Raw genomic sequence first — 19,594 nt, 5'->3', positions numbered from 1 at the left:
CCGCAGCAGCGGCCACGCGCAGCGACTCATCCGCGGACAAGGGCGGCGGCGCGCGGCGGACGCGTCATCGTCCCGCGCCCGACCCGCGCACCTGCGCGCGCGCGGCACCGCCCCCGTCACCCCTCCCCCCCCCGGGCGCCCTCAGGGACGGCAGCGCCCATGAAAGACAGACAACCCGGGTTTAGTGAGAATACAGCTGGTTTAATAATTCAAATAGCAGCTCAGGATGTTTCCCCCCCGCTCGTTATACATGGTTGCACAATATCAGGCTGGTTAAGTACAATCAAGTTTTTCAAAATCATCGTTCCCAGGTTTACGACATGCAAGTGACCATGAAAATATTTGGCTTTTTTTTTTTTTTAACTTTATTCTTTTAAGTTTCTGAACAGGCACTTACATGAGGGAGTTGGATTTGCTCTCAGCCGAAGATATCCGCATTAGGAGTATTCTAGCATAAAGTACACAGAGTCTTTGCTTTATCAAAGTGCCACAGTAATAAAACAGTTCTTACAGAAATGTAATTTGATTATTTACTTACTCATAAAGTAAGGTTACCAATGACACTTGCACCAGAGTTGAGAAGCCTTGGTTTAAAGGCCAAGTTAACTACAAGTGCAAGTTGCCTTCCTCACAGCAGGCTTCAATTTGTGCCCAAGCCACAGGTCTGATAGACTCCATGCTCTGTGGTGAACAGATGAACACTAACTCCTTTAAGCTACTTCTTCAAACACTAAATGCCTATGAGATGATGATAAAGACAAACAGTCTGCTATGCCAGACAAGCTTCTAAGTTTTAAGGCTTGCCTGGCTTCAAATACCTTTGCAGAAGACCACAAAAATCTTGTTTGCCCTCTAACAGGCCCAGAAGGATGTCCTTTGAGGACATTTTACCTTTCCTGTCAGGACAGTTACAGAGACTAACTGTGAAGACAGTGGAATCATGAAGCCAGGAGGAAACACAGTTTTCATGTATTTGCAAAATAATCAATGTTACCAGCATTTACTTCATCAATAAGATAACTACGTTCGAATACTTTACCCATTCACCACCTGAAGGTGGACTCATGACAACATCTCTACAGTCGCTAATTACTGGGTAACAAGCTCCCAAAAATTAGAAGCGACTCATGTGAAAGGCTTAGAGAAGTTTGACAGAGAACTGGGGGAGAGAGGGCAAAGATGCTTCCCAATATTCTTTGTTACTGCCAGATGCAAAGCCTCCCAGAACAGCTGGTGAGGTGTCTGAAGGCTCCACAGGTACCAGTCATAGTGCACGTACATGCAGCTTCAGTTAAACCCTGTCTAATGTAGTAATTAGGAGATTTAGGACAGATGCACCATAAACCTTGATTTTTAGTGTGATTTAGTCAATTGTGTCTTAACGCAGTTTCAAAACAAAACAAAGCAAATACGCGACATTGGAAACAAACATGCAATAAACAACATGAGAGAAGGGAAATGCTTTAGTCTACACTGTAGAGGTGAGCAGCAAAAATCAAATATACCAGCCTACCATGCATGGAAATAACTAGATTTAAGCTTTTGCATACTCAAGTGCATGTAACATTATCAAATAAAAGTAAATGTGCAGTATAAAATAGTAGCTTAAGAAAGTTCCAGTGTTTGAGAAAGCACTTTATTTTAAATGTATATACATACTTGAATGTTTAACTGAAGAACGCTTTAGTAGTATGGTAAACGCAGCACTGCAAGATGAAGGAAGACAGTTGTAATGGGAATTCTGGCCTTCTTTTCCCACAGGCTGCTGCCATCTTTAACCTGCTGAAGCATTGCAAAGTTTTTCACCTTAGACCAGTTCACATTTCGGGTTGCTCAGCAGATGCTTGTGACTCTGGAGATTCAAATCGCTGGTGGAAGTTTGTCCGTTGTTTCCTCAGCTTCTCAGGAGCTTTTCTCCATAAAATTATTTCCTGTTTGAGGAAGAAAACACTCTTGAAAACAATATTTACCATTAAGGCAACAGCATCAAGTATCTTAAGTTCCTGATAAACAAAGACTTTTGGGAAAATAAAAAAGATAAACAAACACAAGAGCCCACAAAAAAATGTATCCCCCCTGCCTACCAGTGCAGTTCATATGAAAGTAACAGACAGCACCATTAAGTTTACATATTCAGTTACTGCTTGAATACTTGCAATCTTGAGCAGTCACCTCTTCCTCAACTATCCTACCCTCAATTTTAATAGTATTGAAGAGCTCAAGAAATTTTTCTTCCTCCTTTTCTCCAAATCCAAAGCCTACCATAGCCACTGTATGCTCCAGCTACTTCTTGTTTTCCATATTTAATTATACTGTCTTGTCTACTTTGTAGTAGGAAGATTCTGATCTAATCCACATGGCTTCTTCCAGTGACCCTTTTGGCTATACCTTTCCTCAGCATCACCTCATCTTTTCTAACATTTTCAGTCAAATGTCTTAGTCTTTATTAAGACTTTGCCGTTTTGAACCTGGGCTAATGCCGGAGGGGAGATTTCTCTGCAGGAGTGTAAGAAAGCAAACAAATGCATCAGTAGCTCATTTTACCCACCCAGTGTTTTGTCTGGGTATTCCCAATGCAAGTTCTATGGTACTGAGCATCCTGTCCTTGCTGGAATAGCATCCAACATCCCCCTTGGCTCCTTTTGTGCAAGCTAACATTATCCACAGACCTGTCAACACACTTGCCAACAGAAATGCTTATGCCACGCTTGAAGCACAGGTGGCTTCTAACTTGCTGAAGGTTCAAAGCAGCACATACAGAAGCCCAGATAATTCTGCAACAGGACTGCTATAGACCATACCTGCTGCTTGAAGTATCGTCTGTCTTCTTCATCCACAAGCACCAGATTTAGGAAGTACCTCACTGAGAATTTTTTGTTTACATCCCTCATTGTCGGAGTTGGGTCGTAGCCTGCTAAGAACAGTCTTATAGGAATTGATTCACCTTAAAAAGAAAAGAAAGCTTAAATTAGTTCCTTAAAACTGGAATAATTAATACAGTTTCAGAAGACATGTAAAATGAAAGCAGTTTCCCAAGCACTCTCTGTGCCTGTTCCTTGGTTAAAAAAAAAACAAACATACATGAGACAAAAAAACATCCACCCAAAAAATCAGAACCATAACACTGAGCACAGAGGCAAGTATGAAATGAACAGTGAGAACCCTTTCTCAGTGCAATCATGGTAGCCAGGAAAGCCAGAAGGATCTGTATTTTTAACTTTCTAGAGCTGGTCTACACCATGGAGTCAGTTTGATGAAAGAATCAGTCATAGAATTTCTGACGGTAAATAAGGGTAAAAGTTACTAGGATCCCAAGTGAAATGCCCTAAGTCCATAAAAATGTCTTCTCTGAATAGAAAATGCACCATCATTTCAGCAACCTAAGGAGAAGTATGGTTTCTCTGGTAAAAAAAAATTGTCTAAGTCATCTCTTCTGCCCCAGATCTTTTAAATAGCATTTTAACACTAAATGCTCACCCTTTAAAACAATCACAGTTATTTACCTTTAACTGGTGCACCATCCATTATTTCGTACTTTGCAATGGTTTCAGTCTCTGTTGTGGTACTGGGTCCTGGTGAAACAAGTTTTCACTGTGAGAACACACGCTTCGGTTTTAAACATTTACAAAGCTTTATCACAACAATTCCCATTCTGCAGCACTTAAATTAACACAGCACTGCATTTTGGCCTTCATCTTGCATGTAAGTCAGACATGGCTAAAGCAAGCAAAACCCTCTCCCAGGCAGGACATCTCTTTCTTACTCTTCCCCCCGCCATGCTGACACTGAAGAGAAAGTAGCCAGAGCTTCAAAGGAACCCTGGATATGCAAGCTTTAAATAAGGGACAAGCAAGAGGGTCTGGAATCTTGAAATTGCTCTGTTTGGTGAGCAGTGCTAGCAACTGATACTGCTAGGCCATGCTCAGACTAGAAACCTGAAGGGTTATCAGCCAGCTCAAGAGCCGGCTGATAATAAAGTAGTGAAATAAAGTAGTGCTTTCTGCCCTTACTCTACTAGAAGCTTTCTCATTCTTCATACAAGAAGCTCCAAAGAACCCCAGCCACTGGGGAATGAAGTCAAGAGCCACAGCCTCTTACAGCCTTCCTTGCTCGGGCGTGTACAAGCCTGATCTGCAGTAACAAGTTGTTTCTGCTTTGAAGCTGCTTGATATTTCCATCGCATCAATTTTTTTAGGATGACAGAAAATGACACATTTCTAGAGCATTACTGATTCATGCTTATGTTTACCAAGCCTCTTTAACCAGTTAATCCGTGTAGAGGCAAGGGGGTCTTCAGGATGCATTTTACACCTCTTCCCTTGTTCATTACTTATTAAGGTTGATTAAGCTACTGTGTATTTATGCCCAAGTTCCATTTACAAGGGTTCACATTTGTGAAGAGTCACAATAGTCACAACGCCAGAACAATTAAACAGACTGACAACGTTGACTACAAAGTACTATTGCCAAGGCAAAAAATGCCAATGGTAGTCAAACACCAGTGAGAAAGAAGCTGGTGGAGCACTAGTTTAGTGAGAGCTGAAACTACTGACTTCACTCTCCAGGTCTGCATAAGGCTCAACTGGCACACAAGTTGCCCTTTCCTTTGGACTTTGTTTCTCTTACCAATTCCAGTAATCTCCTTTTTGATCAGCTGCAACTCCATGTGCTGAATTTTTATTCTCACTAAGAGGAAATAAATTTTTCCAACAATCACATCCTTTAAGTGATACCTTTAAAAGAACAAAATGGGGGGTTTCGTTAAAGAATAAACACAAGTTTTACACCTTCTTGAATACAAGTCACACAAGCAGTTATCTTATCTGCCTGGTAACTACTTAGAGCTTACTTCCCCACTGAACTAAGCACCTCAGCCAGACCGGATCAACTACAGTATTTCATCATTCCATCAGTACCAGTAAAAGAAGTGCTGTTAGTCATACTGAAAAGGCATAAAAGCAAAAACTAAGCCTTAAATATTTGCTAGTGACCTTCCTGTTAGTACTGAAGAGAGAACAGCCAACTATTTCTCAAAAACACCGTTGTGTAATTAGTACTTTACATTTTAAGCCCGCAGTTGGTCATAATGTATTACATACTGTACCCTTTTATACCAAGTTATTTACTTGAATGCATTTTGCTCTGACACTTACTTTGACTTATTGTATTCAAACTCTATATGGAGACAGTCTTCAATGCCTACTTCCATTTTGATGGAGTTGTTTACATCTGGGTATGTAGCGAGCTGGTGAACAATCAGATCATATTCTTTCACCAAGTCTGACAGTCGTCTCACGATAGTCACTTTTAGAAAATACCTAGGAAGAAAGACACTGAGTTAGCCAGAATTATTCAAATTTACTAAGAGCCCTTGTGTTCTGAAGTACAGATATTCTTTGAAAGACCAGTATACAATCTCGTAAGACTCAGTAGAAAAGAGCAAGACACCAAAGCACAAGACAAAACACTCACATGTGGGAGTGTTTTCTTCAGTTGTGGATATGTTGGTTTTTTTTAAAGGAGAGACATGGACTGTCTTCACTTCATTGAACCGAAGAATTTTATTTATACAAACAGCATTGAGCGATTCCAAATTAAGTAGAAAAGATGTGTTACAGCCTCAACAACTCCAATCAAGGCACACTAGCTACTGGCTATTACATGTTCTATATAATAACCAAAAGGAGGAAGAGGGGGCAGCATAATTGTTAAATTATGAATTTTCTGCAGGGGAGGAGAGGAAAAATAAAAGATTTAGCAGTTACGAACCTCAGTCTGACGTTGGCACCAATGTAGGATTCATATGGCTTTTCAACCTGCATGAATTCAAAATCATAGTTTCTGCTTTGGGTCAGTTCTCCAGGTAAGGCCAGTTCTTTCACTAAGTTTACAAATTCATGGGTATTACTTTTGTCATTGAAGAGTTCTAAAGTTAGGAAGTTAAAGGAAAACATGTTTCAGTGCTTGTTTTTAGCAAAATTTAACAAAATTGTCTCTAATTTGGCAGGAGCAGGTGGGAGAGTACAACAGAAGCAATTAACTTAAAATACACGTATTTGACCAAATGTTTTACTCAGGCTTTTTAATTACCTTCAGTTCTAGCAGCCTACAGTTAGCATCCCTAAAGAACTAACTGGAATGAAGAGAACACGTTTAAAGCTTCACTAGCAGGGCATTGTTTTTTAATGACAGTTTAGCTAGCTTTAATAAGTACTTCTTGCTTTGCATGCTCGGTAATTAGCATTGCCTGGTTTTGGCTTCCAGCATTTATTGCTGCAGGGACAAAACCTAAGCAATGTCAAGATGGGCTTATTTAGGACAGGCCAGCGATCCTAAATGGTCTCCTGCAAATTAATAATATCTATCAAATAATTTATTATTACTACTAGTCTACAATCAAATGGCTTATTATAACCCTGGTTTAAGTCAGTCATTTGGAAACAAAAGCAGTTTCACAGCAACGGCATCTCCTGTCCCCAGAGAAGCGTCAGTTATTCATGCCTAGATCTGTGTCCTGCAATTCTCACCTAAAATTACCTTAAACATCAAAACCCGAACACTTCAGTATCTAAAAATAAGCTTTGCCACCATTCAAAACTGAACATCAGCGTTGGTAGTTGGTTTTACACGGACTGAAGTTTTTCAGAAAAGAATAAATGAACTAAACACACCAACTTCACAGTTCATCACTGCCAATTTGGTAGAAACTGACACTTAACTAGTAACTCCTATTTTCTGATATGACCACAAATTATCTAAAAATGTACTTAGTTTGCTGTGACTACCATTTATCTAATACATAGTTTATTTACTGCTGCATATCAAATACTTTTTGTGCCAGTCAGTCAAAAAAGCTGTACTCTGAAGAGTTGGTTTAAAATACAGCTTTGAGAAGGAGTTAGTCTCCAAATAGTGCAGGGAGATCACACTACTGGAATACTTTCAGCATTTCTACACTAAAACTTGGAAGGATGCAAGAAAATACCGACAAGTACAAAGAGCAGTAGTTTAAACCATTTCTGCATAACTCTGTGGACTTCTAAATGTAGCGTAACAGAAAGTCCCAGAAATGCATGAATTTCAAGAAACACTACATCAAATTAAATTCATCTGAATAATAAAATTTGTAATTCAAGAGTAAATGAAAAACAAACTGTACAGCTATTAGAAGACAACAGACTAAATGAAACTGACATACATGAGCTCTTTTTTTCCCTGTTGCCTATATGCCTCACTCCCACCACAGTGCTGCTTTATTCCGAAAGTTTAATTTTACAGCCTTACTGATCAAAACTTCAAAGCATAAAGCAGCAAGTGCCGGGTCTCAGCCATATCTGCTAGACAACAGTTCAGACACAGACTACTGGAGCCTACTGACTGATCAGAAATAGGGAATTTGTGAAATTCCATATAAAGTCAATTGTATGAGGCTGAAACTTGAGTAATTACTTTCAAGAGGGACAATAATGCAAACAGCTCTCTGAGAAGGAAGGAATTCTAGCATAAGCCTAAGGGCGCAGAGAGATTACCAGGACTGGTAAGAAGTTAGATATAATAAAGACTCCTCATAGTTCAACTCTAAGACGACTAGGGTAGTTATAAGAAATTGACATTTCTAATAGGTTTTATAAAACCAACTGCCATAGAATGTATTTTGCTATAGGCTACCTCTTAATCTCTTTTCTATGCCTCTTCTCTTTCAGAGAAGGCCACAAGTTTATTTTTCCTAAATCTCTAATGGTTATTAACCAAACTTTTAGCTAGTCTTAGACTGAATACTCACCAACCTGGTTCTCCCTCACATGTACATATCTTTTTCCCAATGACTTTCTGAATAGCACAAATTAGTACATCACTTGCTTTAAGTAAGGAAGATAAAACTTTCCCCTGGCACTTATCATCTACTGATCAGAACAGGTTGCATTGTTTGAGCTGAACTGCTGACAGTCACAAGTGCCAAGTTCCATAAACCACAAGCACCTAAAAGCCCCTTTATAACTTAAACTCACCAATTTGTCCTACAAATTCAATTCTAATTCCTTGGTGCTCTAGTCTCTTCCCATGCTTAAGGGAGACATTCACCTACCAAGATAAAATAAAAACAAACAAACACAAGTTAAATTTTTTCACCATTTTCATTCTAACACAATCTCAAAAGGAAAACATATTAGTACATGCCTATGAAAACCAACATCTCTTCTCAACAGCCCTACCTGAGCTTGAAGGCAGCCAAATCAAACAGCTGATTATGAAATTAAGCATTTCCAAGGCACCACTAAAACATTCAAGAAAAATCTAATCATCCACGACACTGAATTTTATAACTAAAATTGGAACTTTCAAGTCCCAAAATTAAGTATCCAAGCCAGAGCTCAAGCAGAGCCAGTCGTGATGCTTCAAAGCATCTTCTGACAGTCACATTTGGAAGTTCAAAAATGAACTGCCATGAGATTGATTCCTTTCAAGTCAAGTGAGCTTCAGTCCCTTCCCTAGCAGATAGCTAAATATTGGTATTGGCAAAGTCAGTGAAAAATAACAGATAATGAAACCTGCTATGAAGAGTTTCATTTGTGACTCTGATTCTCAAAAACAGACAAGAAAGGATTCCACAAAGTTACTTTGTATTGAAATATGTAAATATTAAGCATATAGAATGTTTGCTCATAAAGCAGTGATGACCAGAGAAATTCTCGTACTTTAAAATCCAGTACACTGTCAATATCCGAGTAGGAAGTAAACCACTCAAACAATCCATCTTTGTGGTGAAAAGAAGGACAGGGTAGAGGGAAGCTGTCCAAAAATTACTGGTCTCCCAGACCTCCTCATGCCACTGCGTTTGTGTTAGCCAGAACTCATGAGGCACCTCTCAGACGTAGCCGATACAAGAGAGCAGTGCTCCAGCCTGTGATCATAAGCTTCTCCCTCAGCTTCCTGAACTTGAGGCCCATCTTGTGGCCCTTCACATCCCTGGAAGGATCCTTCTGGAGAAGCAGGACCTTTGTACAGAAAGGTATCACTAGAGCAGGAAGATGCCCAGTGGAATAGATCAGTCAAGATCAAAGTAGGCATTTAGAAGTCAATCTCATAACTCAAGTCTTTTGATGGAAAAGTGAATCATAACAGAAACATTCAGAGAATGGCTCCAGTAAAACAGAGCGATAGCAAGGAGTTCCTAGGTGCAATACTTACTGAATGTAGAGAAATCCCTCTGGCTATCTGAACTTCACTGTCTTTTTTCCAGTAAGAGAAACTATTGTGGACTCAGCAGTCAGCTGAACTTGGTATGTTGCTTCTCTGATGCAATCCAGAAACCACTTCAGGGCATGGAACGCAAGGCTTATCTTCAGGGTTTGCAAATTTTTGACTGCACCAGCCAAAAACTACTGTTACGTGTGTTGGATTGTGGATTTTGGAGCTCAAAGGGAAGGGGAAGCAGGAGGATGCAGTTCGGAACAGTTTTCTCATCAGAAGTAATGGTAGGATTGCACATCATTGCACAAAAACCTTATTCACAAATATGAGATGACTGGAAATAAATAAACAGCTACTATTCAAAAATGTTGAGTTTTATCAGCTGCCTGAACGACTTAATGGTTAAAAAGACCATACATAGCAAAGCAGTTTTCTCTCTGAATAACAACACAAGCTGAAAATGCAGCTCTTACAATAGTTTGTCATTTACCTACCTATATGCATTTGCATGCCAGAATGAGTAATTAATAGCCACTTTTAAATAAAAATTTACCTTTCCTGAAACAGATTCTCCATCGTAGAAGAGAAAATGCTTTTCTACTTTACCATCTTCTGTTTTGATTTCTGCCGGTTTTCGTGTTTCAGCGTCATTAAGTACAACATCAATCTCACAAACAGGAACAAAAAGGTTTCCAAGAAAACTCTGGAATAACAAGAATTGGATAAGTGGACACTCCATTTTAAATGTGGTGTTTACTTGCAGCTGTACACTATATACTGGGGAAAAAAACATTTGTGCTTCCACAAAGTTACAAAGCCATTATGTATGAGAGACCCAAGAAACAGTGATGACAAAGGACAACTGTTCCTCTAGGAAATAACTGAAATCAGATCAGTAACAAGCTCTTACAAAAATATAACACTTATAAAAAGTATACCGTGTAATTACCATTACTACTACTAAAAAAACCAAAAAAAAACCAAAAAAAAAAAAAACAAAACCAAAAAAAAAAAACCAAAAAAAAAAAAAAAAACACCACAACCCAAAAAAACCCACTAGAGCAAAGTAGAATGGAAAGAAACAACAGGGGATATAATGCAAAGCCCAAAGCATCCCCCCGGCTGGGCAAGGGGAATAGGGATTTTACTTATTTGCTGCCTCTGCCTCCTCACCACAGTTGTCTTAGCAAACAGCACTAGCAGCTTTGAGAGGCAGCGGTTCTTCACACAGCCCACCTCAGCTGCACAACGCTGCCATCAGAGAGAGTGGGTGTTACAAGTTTACCTGTAACACTGCTTTGGGCACAATGTCGGTCCTCACCTTTCCTCAGCATTCTCTGTGCTCGAAATTTTGACTAGCACCAAACACGAGAACCTGAAGATCATCCTTTGATCTTACACAAACACTTCTTACAAGAAGCTGCAAAACATGTTAGTTGTATGGGAAACTCAACAAGATTAGTACAAAAGCCAACATTTTCCTCCAAAGATTTAGGCACTAATCTGCTTTGATGTACTAAAGCAGATGACACTTCACTAATTCAGTGTGATTTTTGTGGGGTTTTTTATGTTCTTCATGAGAACATCTGCTTCAACCAGATGAATTTGGTACACATTAAACAGTCTGTCCTGGTTTCAGATGGAGTTAACTTCTTTCAGAAATAATTTCTCCTAGAGTTGATTTCTTCTCAGTAGCTGACACAGTGCTGGTTTTTTGATTCAGTCTGAGAATAACATTGATAACACACTGATGTTTTAGTTGTCGCTATGTTGGGTTCATCCTAAGTCAAGGACTTTCTTGTGCTGCATGCTCTACCAGTGAAGAGGTATACGAAAGAGCTGGGAGCATGGCCTGGACGGGTGACCCAAACCAGCCAAAGGGATATTCCACACCTTAGAATGTCCTGCCCAGTGTATAAACTGGGGGAGTAACCTAGAAGGGGCTGACAGGGTTCTGACATTAGTCAGAAATTGTGCATTACCTGTTTATTTTTCTTTTTATTATTATTGTTATTATTTACCATTATTAATATATTTTACTTTGCTTTAATTATTAAACTGTTATCTCAACCTGCAAGTTTTACTTTTGCTTCTCTTCTCCAGCCCACCAGGGTGGGGAGGTGACTGCACAGCTGTCTGTGGTGGTGCTTTGTTGCCAGCTGGGGTTAAACGACACAATCATTCTCACTTCACCAGTTTAACGTAAAAAAAAGGAGTAAGAACACTCTCCAAGACATTCCGAGGACCTGAAGTTTGAAATGCAGCATAAAAAACAAAGAGCCTAGGGGAAGATTTGATCTGAATGCTACTGCTTAGCAGTAGGAACACTGAGTGACTTCGTGCTCACCCCTCCTAGTGAAGAGGGGACATAGACCAGGCTGGAGCTATAGGACAGTGATTCACACACGACTAAACTGACTTTGTATACATTCAGCAATTGGCCCTAGTTCAATCCACAAAGATATCTATGAGTCTAACTGAAACCCTGTTATATCTACTACACATTCTGAGGGGAAAGCAGCAGCAGATGACCAACAAGGCCATCAAACAAAAGACCAAAATGTCTTCCACATCTCTGCCAAACACAGATTTGTACTGACTGCTGAAAAAATATCATTTTTTTTAAACAGTGCACACTAGAACCATTACTGATTCTTGGCTTCTGGGGAAGGGCAACAGAAGAAGAAGAAAGTTTCAACAAGAATTTCAAATTGTAGGCTATTTTAAATACAAGATACTTTTGAGCATGGGCACATTTTTTCCCTTGAAACTGTACTTGTTTTCCAGATTAGTCTTATACTCCCCTCTAACTAAACAAGGAAGCACATTACCTTTAGGCAAATTATACCGGATGCTCTCAAAGTACCTTCTGAATTATGAAGCTGACCATTTAAATGGTCAACCAGACCAAACACTGGTAACACATCACTTCTCAGGAGACTGCATGTAAATATTTCAACTGCACCCCTTCGAGATTAGCTGTGATGTCCTCCAGAGAGAACGAGAACATATGAAATAAAGAAGTCAACAGCTGGTATCTCCTCCAGTTGCTATCGAAGATACTACTGCGGGGAAACTATGCAAAACAAGAATTATTTTAAGAAGCTATAATAGAGCTTATTATGTTACAGTTTAAAAGAATGCAGACAGAGAACTGGGGTTTCCAGAAACTGGCCAAATGCCAGGCTACGCTCTTGGTTTTGTGCAAAAGACAAACGTTGGAGATTCTGCTACATCAGGACCCAAATCAACCTGCGTTCAGCCCTGAAGTGTAACAGCTGCACTGAAGGACTTGTGGGACTGCCAGCGGCTGACAGAGGGTGCAGAAAGCCCAGCTTCAGCTTCACACGGAGCCCTGAGCAGCTTCTGCACGCGCAACAGAGAGACACGTGTTACGGACCCCGAACACCCCAGAACCACAAAGCCATCGATCCAGATGACTCTTTACGACACGTATTTTTTAACCTCTTCATCAGGGCACACCGAGCACTTCGCCGAGCCTGCCAGGCACAAAGCGGCCGCCGTTTCCTGAAGGGTGTGATCCTTAAGGAACACAGCCCACAGCTGCCAGCGCTGCCTCACGGCACTGCCGGAAGATCTACCGATAACCCCAGGTCCGTCCACGAGCTTTCCCCGACGGCAGCTGTGCGGGGCACACGGAACCCGAGTTTCACGACCAAACCCCGCCCTACCGAGGTCATGAGGGCACTTTTAATCCGCAAATAAAATTAATACCCCCCCCAAACCCTTGTTTTTCGAAGGAAGGAGGGGAAGAGGCGGCACCGCCCTGCCCAGGCCGCCGCCTCAGGCGATGGCGGATCGGCGCTGCCTCCTCTCCGCCCCGCACTCGCCATGGTACGCGCCCCTCCTGCACACCCCGCATAACCACTTCCCCCCCCCCCCCCCCCCCGCCGCACTCACCATGGTACGCGCCCCCTCCGCGGCCCGACGCCAGCCCCGCGCGCACCAGCACCAGCCGCCCCCGGCCGCGCGCCCCTGGTCATGTGACCTTACGGGGCCCCAGGCCACGCCCACCCCCCGCGCGCGGACCACGCCCCGCTGCACGTGACCGCCCCCTCCAGCCCCGTGCCCACCCCGGGAGGGCGCCGCCTGGCGGCCGGGAGGCGGCAGCGCTTGGGAGGTCTCCTCAGGAAATAACCGCGGTAGTAAACCTTTTCTTTTCGCAGGATTTCGGGCTGGTTTTCGGGATACGCGGTTGGCTGACTGCTGTAAAAGTGCAGGCGGCTCCCAGCGCACAAAGGGTTGGAATTTATCCCCTCAGAGTACTATGACTTCCCCACAGAGCTGGCTGCCCACCCATCACTGTTGTTCCCCCCATTGGGATGGCTGCCGCACATACACACATAAGGCAGTTCAGACTGAACAATAACCTTTTTAGTAAGTGAAAGCAGTAAGGATCTTAAGGCAAAATTTTTATTGATGCTGGTTTAAAACCGCTTCATGGCTGTTGGGTCAGGCTCTGGGGAAGAGGCGAGGGAGCGACGCATGAGGACAACGTCTCCAGCCCTACAGGAGCAAATCCTCCTCCGACAGCTTTTCCTTCAGCTCAGTGCCTCGCAGGCTCTCCAGGAAGACAGGCAGCTTCGCCTCAGAAAAGCTGTCATTGTCACCAAGCCCCGACCCAGAGGCTGGCTCTGCTTCCACCATGGTATCGGACCCAGAGGCGGAATCCTCATCCGAGAGAGGGAATATATCACCCAACTCCTGGTATCTCTTCATCCTGAAATGCAGAATGGCATTTTTCTCTCTTAGATGAACAGATCTAAGCGTGGGCGAGCCACACTGTGACAGGACCGTCAAGGCAGGAATAATAGACATTCTGGGGTGCTAGCATTAATGACAACCATGTGGCAAATGAACTTACAAGGACGGGTCTGCCATGGGAGGAAGGATCCTGTTGGCTCCACCACTGGGCATGTAAAACCAGGGCCCCTTCTCTTCAATGCAGTTAGCAGACCAGGCGTCAGGCCGGCACCTCACTCTCTTGTACCTTGCCCTCTGCATCGGAGCACCTGATGGAATCAGCCACACATTATCCATGAGGACCAGGACATTACTCACCAGGTCCTATTAACTTTATGAGCACCCAATAAGGCTTAAAGGAGCGGATGGAAGTAATTTGTGCGGCCCTGATTGCTCAACCTCTGGAAAACTAAAGTAACCCTGACAACTTTTTTTAAAATGGCTACTGACATCCTAAGTGACTCCTTTGCCATCAGAGACATCAGACATATCTCCCACACGGCACCAGGAAGTCCATGAAAAATCCCTGGGAATCCCCTTCACACACGGCACCGGGAAGTCCATGGGAAACCACTGCTGTCACAGCAAGGCTCATCCCCAGCTCACAGTATGGCGCAACTGTGGGGGACCTGAGGGTGCTCTGCAGCTCTCCTTGGGAGAAGGTGGAGGTATGTGAAAATAATGTGAAAATCTCTGGGGACAAGGAATCCAGCAGACAGCTGGCTCCTGTGCTCTCCTTCCTCTCTTGGCTCCAGCTCTGCCCCTTCGAGTTCAATGGGATGAGTTTTGATGGGGAGGTGAGAAACTCAGGGTATGCCATGGGAGCAGGTTTGGGGTTTATGTAGGCTCTCAGAGCACTCGCCAGAGGAGAGGCAGTTCAGGTGTCTCCTAGACACAACAAGGTTTTGTAAACCCATGTTTTCAGTTCTGGTGCTCCCCAGGTGCCTGATTGGGGCTGTCACTGAAAATGTGGGTCTTCAAAAAATACCAAAATGACAAAATAAGGATCACATAGTGAAGATAAAAGCAGTGGCATTTCATCCTTCCTCTTGGTCTCATATAATTAATTTGTTCAGAAACCTCCTGGTGCATTCTCAACCTGTTGGCACTTTATCTCTTTTTTTTCTCAGTTTCTTGGGAATATCTCTCTGTAATTACACTTCTCTATTGCCCTATATATTTCCATAATGTACTGGATGACTTTCAGGTACCTCCTACACTCTTCTGTAAAAGAAAAAAGATCTCATGGGTGTAATTTCCTGCTGCTTCTACAGTATATTCCTTTATCATACTTATTTTCTTCTCCTCGCCTATTATTAAAAAGGTTTTTAATAATAACAGTCACAACAAAATAAACAGCTGTAGCTGAAAAATTTGCAAATAAGCAACATAGAGCAAGCAGGCCGTCGTCCCTCAAAGATCAGCCTCAGAGTGGTAATGCATAACGAGAGCCTTTCACTATCACAGCTTTGGTTTGTGGACAAATTACACTCTACATGCTTGAAGAGGAGTTTTTCTCTCACAAGAAACAAATCCATGGGGCATGGCATCATGAATCAGTATTTCCTTTTCGTTGTTTTAGTGCTGTATGTTGCAATATTTTACCAAATAAACCGTTTAGTTTCCTCATACTTACAGCTAGTTTCCTTTCCTGCTCACCCCAGAAAGCAGACCGTAGGAGTTATGACATGGGAACTGTTACATACTATGTCTGTAACTCCCTAAGTGAGTAACAGCAGTAACCAGACCACTATGAAAGGGACATTTAGAAAAATATATATTGAAATACGTAGACTGAAAACATACACACATACAACAAACTTTTCATTAAGCTTTTTTCAAAAATTGAAATGCTCCAATTGCAAAAAGCACATTTTCTTGCTGTTCCCTCTCCAGAAAAGGAAACTTTAGCAAAACAGACTTTCTGAATAGATCTCATTACCCCCAGAAGAAGGCCAGTTTGTGAAATTCAGAGGCTGCCTACACTGCATAGCTCAGAAAGAGGATTACCGAGAGAACAACAACCCGTTTTACCTTGTGCTGTGTATCCCACAAAGAGGATTAAACAAATAGCCAGGAAAATCCTCCCGTTACATCTGATAAGGAGCTGCATTTTGGCTGGCATCCCTCTGCTCGCAACCAGCCTTCACCACAGCTTCACACTTCAGAAATAAGACGGAGCGAGGAGATCAACTTTTAGAAAAGGTTCCAAAACCTCAAACCCAACCCATAACCTGCGTCACCACTTCCTGACTGACAGGAGTGAGACATGAACAGAAAAGCTCAGCACTGTGGCCTTCCTGCCTTCATCAATCCAAATTGAAAGTTCCTCTGCCTTCATCTCCTGTTTTGCCCGAGGAGAAAAGCAAACCTAGGACCCATCAGCTGGACTGAAGGTGGTGCTGCCAGCAGCTTGTGGTCAAGGCACACATCCCACCCAGCGTCTGCCCAATGCTGAGAGGCCTCCAGAGTGAAAAAGCAGTGCTTCATGTTCCCTAATTTTCGGTCAACTGCATTTGTGCATTGGCACTGGCACTGCCTTTCCCTGCCTCAAGCCCACACCAGTCCGCCAAGATGGTTAGAAGCCAGCTACTCGCAGTAGGTACATGTTTCACCATCTGGGGAATCATCTTTTTCCACAGAAGTAAATTATCTCTGTAATTTCATGCCAGGCTTGGGGGTTTTTGGGTTTTTTTGAAAGCAGAATCATAGATATTCACAGTAGAAGTGAAAAAAAATGTATTAAGTTAAAGAATATATTCTGGTAGAAACACATCAGCTCCTTTCTGGAAGGGCAAAGTCAATTTGCTTGGCCAGATCATCATTGTGTGGTACAAATGCCCCTTTGGATCACACGTGGCTCCACAAGGAACACATCTGAGAAGCCATGAAAGCTCTTATAGAGACAGATAAATAGAAGCTGCCTTTCAGCTGGCTCGTACCTTTTACTTGCCTTTTGGCTGTGATTAAACTCAGGCTTGAGTTCACTTAAGAATAAATTACAAACAACAAGGTTACCAAAGGAGTGAAGGTTTTTCTCAGTCGTACTGAGAGCTGCTGGATTAACTGGGGCACCGACATGTGGGCCTGACATGCTGCAACACCTTGTCGGTACTGGGGCTGACAGTGCAAGTTGTCTGTGGTAAATCTATTTTTATGTGGTGGAAAGTCCACAGAGGCCCCCAGTGGGGATCTGGGCTGAGCAGTGACTTTCCCCAGGGCACGGTGTTCCACCAAAACCCCATGAAGCAGCAGAAAAGATTCCAGCAGCTCCCTCCCCTCTCCATGCTGGGATTTACCACCAGATTGAGGGATCAAGTTGCATGTTCAGCCTTGATGTGGTTTATTATGAGCCTCTGCACATGGGGTTTTTCTCTGGCACAGGAAAAATAGGAGCAGGTGTGGAAGGACTCGTGCAGTGGTTATTCTTACCACCCTCATTTGTACATTGTATTTTTAGCATCAACTCTTTTTTTCTTTTTGTTTAAGGCAGTGTTCAGCATCAATAGGAAGCTGGGCAAACACGTGAGGGAGATGATCAGCCTCCACTTGCTGAAGGCTGCGGAAACCGTCCCTGCAATAACACCTCTCACTTTCCACTGATCATGGGTACACACTGATCCGTTCCTCACCCCTCCACTGTGCACAAACAATCTCCATGTGAGAAAGCAAAAACTCTACTGGCTAGTTTTGCCCACTAGCCCAGGGCATTTTCCACTATGGCATTGGAAGCCCCGTGAGATGCAGCCAGAGCAATACCCACCAGTGGGCACGGTCATGGGGAACTGGGGATTCTGCAGGAGCTGGGGGAGCTGCTGTGGGTAGGGGAGCTGCAAATTCCCTGTATCTGGAGGGGGATCTCGCAGAGCCAAGTTATCTGTCTTGTACCATCAGCTGATGGGGGAACTTGTAGCACTGGCAGTTTTGCGACACAGTTTTGGTGTTTTTTTTTTTTGTGTCCACAGCATGCCTCAGGAAATGAGATCACTTTACAATCGGTAGCTGTGGGAAGTCCAAAGCAAATGTTTCACCCCTATCTCACATACATCTGTGTAACAGGGCCCTGAAGCCTGCAGGTAGGGTTAGCCTGTGCCCATCTCCTGCCTTGCTGTGCTCTGCCAGTGCCCACACCCCACTGCACTTAGCAAGTAAAGAGTTTTCCACCTTCCTACAAACATGGAAGTCACTGGAGACCTAGATCTTAAGCAGACTGGGACATGCAGGTCTTAAAAGTAAAGCATGCCCTTTATGGAGTGTCACGGGATGCCCAAGGAACACCATCTGTAAACCACTCAAGACATACAGTGAAAATAATCAGCTCTAATTAAAAAAAAAATCTCATCTTGGGCTAGAGGCCACAACTGCTGAAAGTTAACAAATTTTTTCTTTTTTTAAAGAGCTAACCTATATTGGAACACTAACATGCCGTGGTATGACTATCAGACTTTAAGAGAAACAGGATTTTAAGTTAAATATTTTAAATCTGCAGAGGAGAGCACAGTCACCATACCAATGTCAGCTACCTCAAATTTACCTTCCATAAACTGTGAGGAAGATTTGTAGGATAATATTCTTCCTGTGTATGTAAACTGAAAGATTAAATAGCCCAACATAATAGGCCTACAAAAAGAAGCAAATAAATGAGGAACAGGTATTTGAGAACACAGCTTGCTCCTGGAGCCTTGCTTACAGCTACTGCACTGAAGTGCTGCCATTATTTTCAAATCACATGCAAAGCAGGTTTCTTAATCTGCAAAGCTCTTGCTTTGCATTTTTGTAAGGCATTAATTTGGGGGAGAAGGGAACAGGTGGAGGGAGAAGGCTGCCTCGGCACTATGCACCCAGACCCCTGAGCAGACACCCAGGACTTTCCATTATGTGCCTGAACAATCTGGAAGTAGTCTTAAACTACAATAAACACTTTAAAATCTAAAGTGTTTAACTGCTCCTTAGTCTTAACTTTCAGAGCTGTTGTATCTCCCTACTGGCCTCAGGAGTAATGACTAATTTAGTAACATCACTAAATGTGGACCACACTGCAGGAGTGCCTGGCATAAGGACATCCACTCTGCTGATGAGGGCAGAATATCAGGCAAAAGAAAATCCCAGCAGTAACCCACAGGGGCATCACGGGGGTGTTTCAGCCAATTCTTTGGACATCAACCCCTTCTCTGCTCTAGCCCAGGTAAATGCTGATGGTGCAGATTGGTCCAGAGGAGTGGTCTGGCATAGCAGTGCCAGGCCAATCTCTCTGTTGCTTTTCCTCAGCAGGCAGCACAGGTTTACTTTGCAGTCTGTGTTCCTGACAAGCAGCCAGATAGACAGATGGACTCCCATGGGTGCAGGGGCACCCACAGTCCTGGTGCTTATCAGCAAGGCTCGCAGGCAAGGCACTATCTGTCCAGGCAGGGTCCTGATAAAGAGTTTTCTCATTGACAACTGCTCAGAAATCAGATAAACCTTAACTGCTGTGGGGTCACTCTGCTCTCAGGGTCAAGTTTTCCCCTGCCCGAGCTGATGGGAGCTCAACTCTGGCTTCCATGGTGTACTAGTTTGAAAACAAACCAGCGGGAGGCACCAAGTCAGAATAACAATTTAATGGAAATTAAAGAAAACACTGGTTCAAACTGACAGAGTC

The 19,594-nt window shown here is 42.9% G+C and overlaps 2 protein-coding genes across 3 annotated transcripts; both read right to left on the bottom strand.

Moving 5' to 3' along the window:
- Window positions 1–180: 180 nt before the first annotated feature.
- Window positions 181–13,209, bottom strand: VPS26A (VPS26, retromer complex component A). 2 transcript variants are annotated; one of them, XM_048311553.1, is made up of 9 exons: window positions 13,114–13,209; window positions 9,746–9,895; window positions 8,010–8,082; window positions 5,770–5,926; window positions 5,154–5,318; window positions 4,627–4,733; window positions 3,504–3,572; window positions 2,802–2,944; window positions 181–1,931 (listed from the first exon to the last, which is right to left on the bottom strand). In XM_048311553.1, exons 1-9 carry the CDS (start codon window positions 13,114–13,116, stop codon window positions 1,818–1,820), a joined length of 981 nt encoding a protein of 326 aa, XP_048167510.1. In that variant the 5' UTR covers window positions 13,117–13,209; the 3' UTR covers window positions 181–1,817. The 2 variants fall into 2 exon arrangements, with proteins under 2 accessions (XP_048167510.1, XP_048167511.1); XM_048311554.1 differs by lacking the exons at window positions 8,010–8,082; window positions 13,114–13,209 and having other exon boundaries at window positions 9,746–9,820.
- Window positions 13,210–13,612: 403 nt separating this feature from the next.
- On the bottom strand, window positions 13,613–16,149 carry SRGN (serglycin). The gene is made up of 3 exons (XM_048312064.1): window positions 15,991–16,149; window positions 14,078–14,225; window positions 13,613–13,933 (listed from the first exon to the last, which is right to left on the bottom strand). Exons 1-3 carry the CDS (start codon window positions 16,079–16,081, stop codon window positions 13,720–13,722), a joined length of 453 nt encoding a protein of 150 aa, XP_048168021.1. The 5' UTR covers window positions 16,082–16,149; the 3' UTR covers window positions 13,613–13,719.
- Between the last annotated feature and the right edge of the window lie 3,445 nt (window positions 16,150–19,594).

The sequence above is a fragment of the Corvus hawaiiensis genome, chromosome 8 (assembly GCF_020740725.1).
Source record: "Corvus hawaiiensis isolate bCorHaw1 chromosome 8, bCorHaw1.pri.cur, whole genome shotgun sequence".
In the NCBI taxonomy this organism is placed as follows: domain Eukaryota; kingdom Metazoa; phylum Chordata; class Aves; order Passeriformes; family Corvidae; genus Corvus; species Corvus hawaiiensis.
The sequence above is the reverse complement of the archived record's forward strand: the minus strand, read 5'-3'. Positions and strand labels throughout refer to the sequence as shown.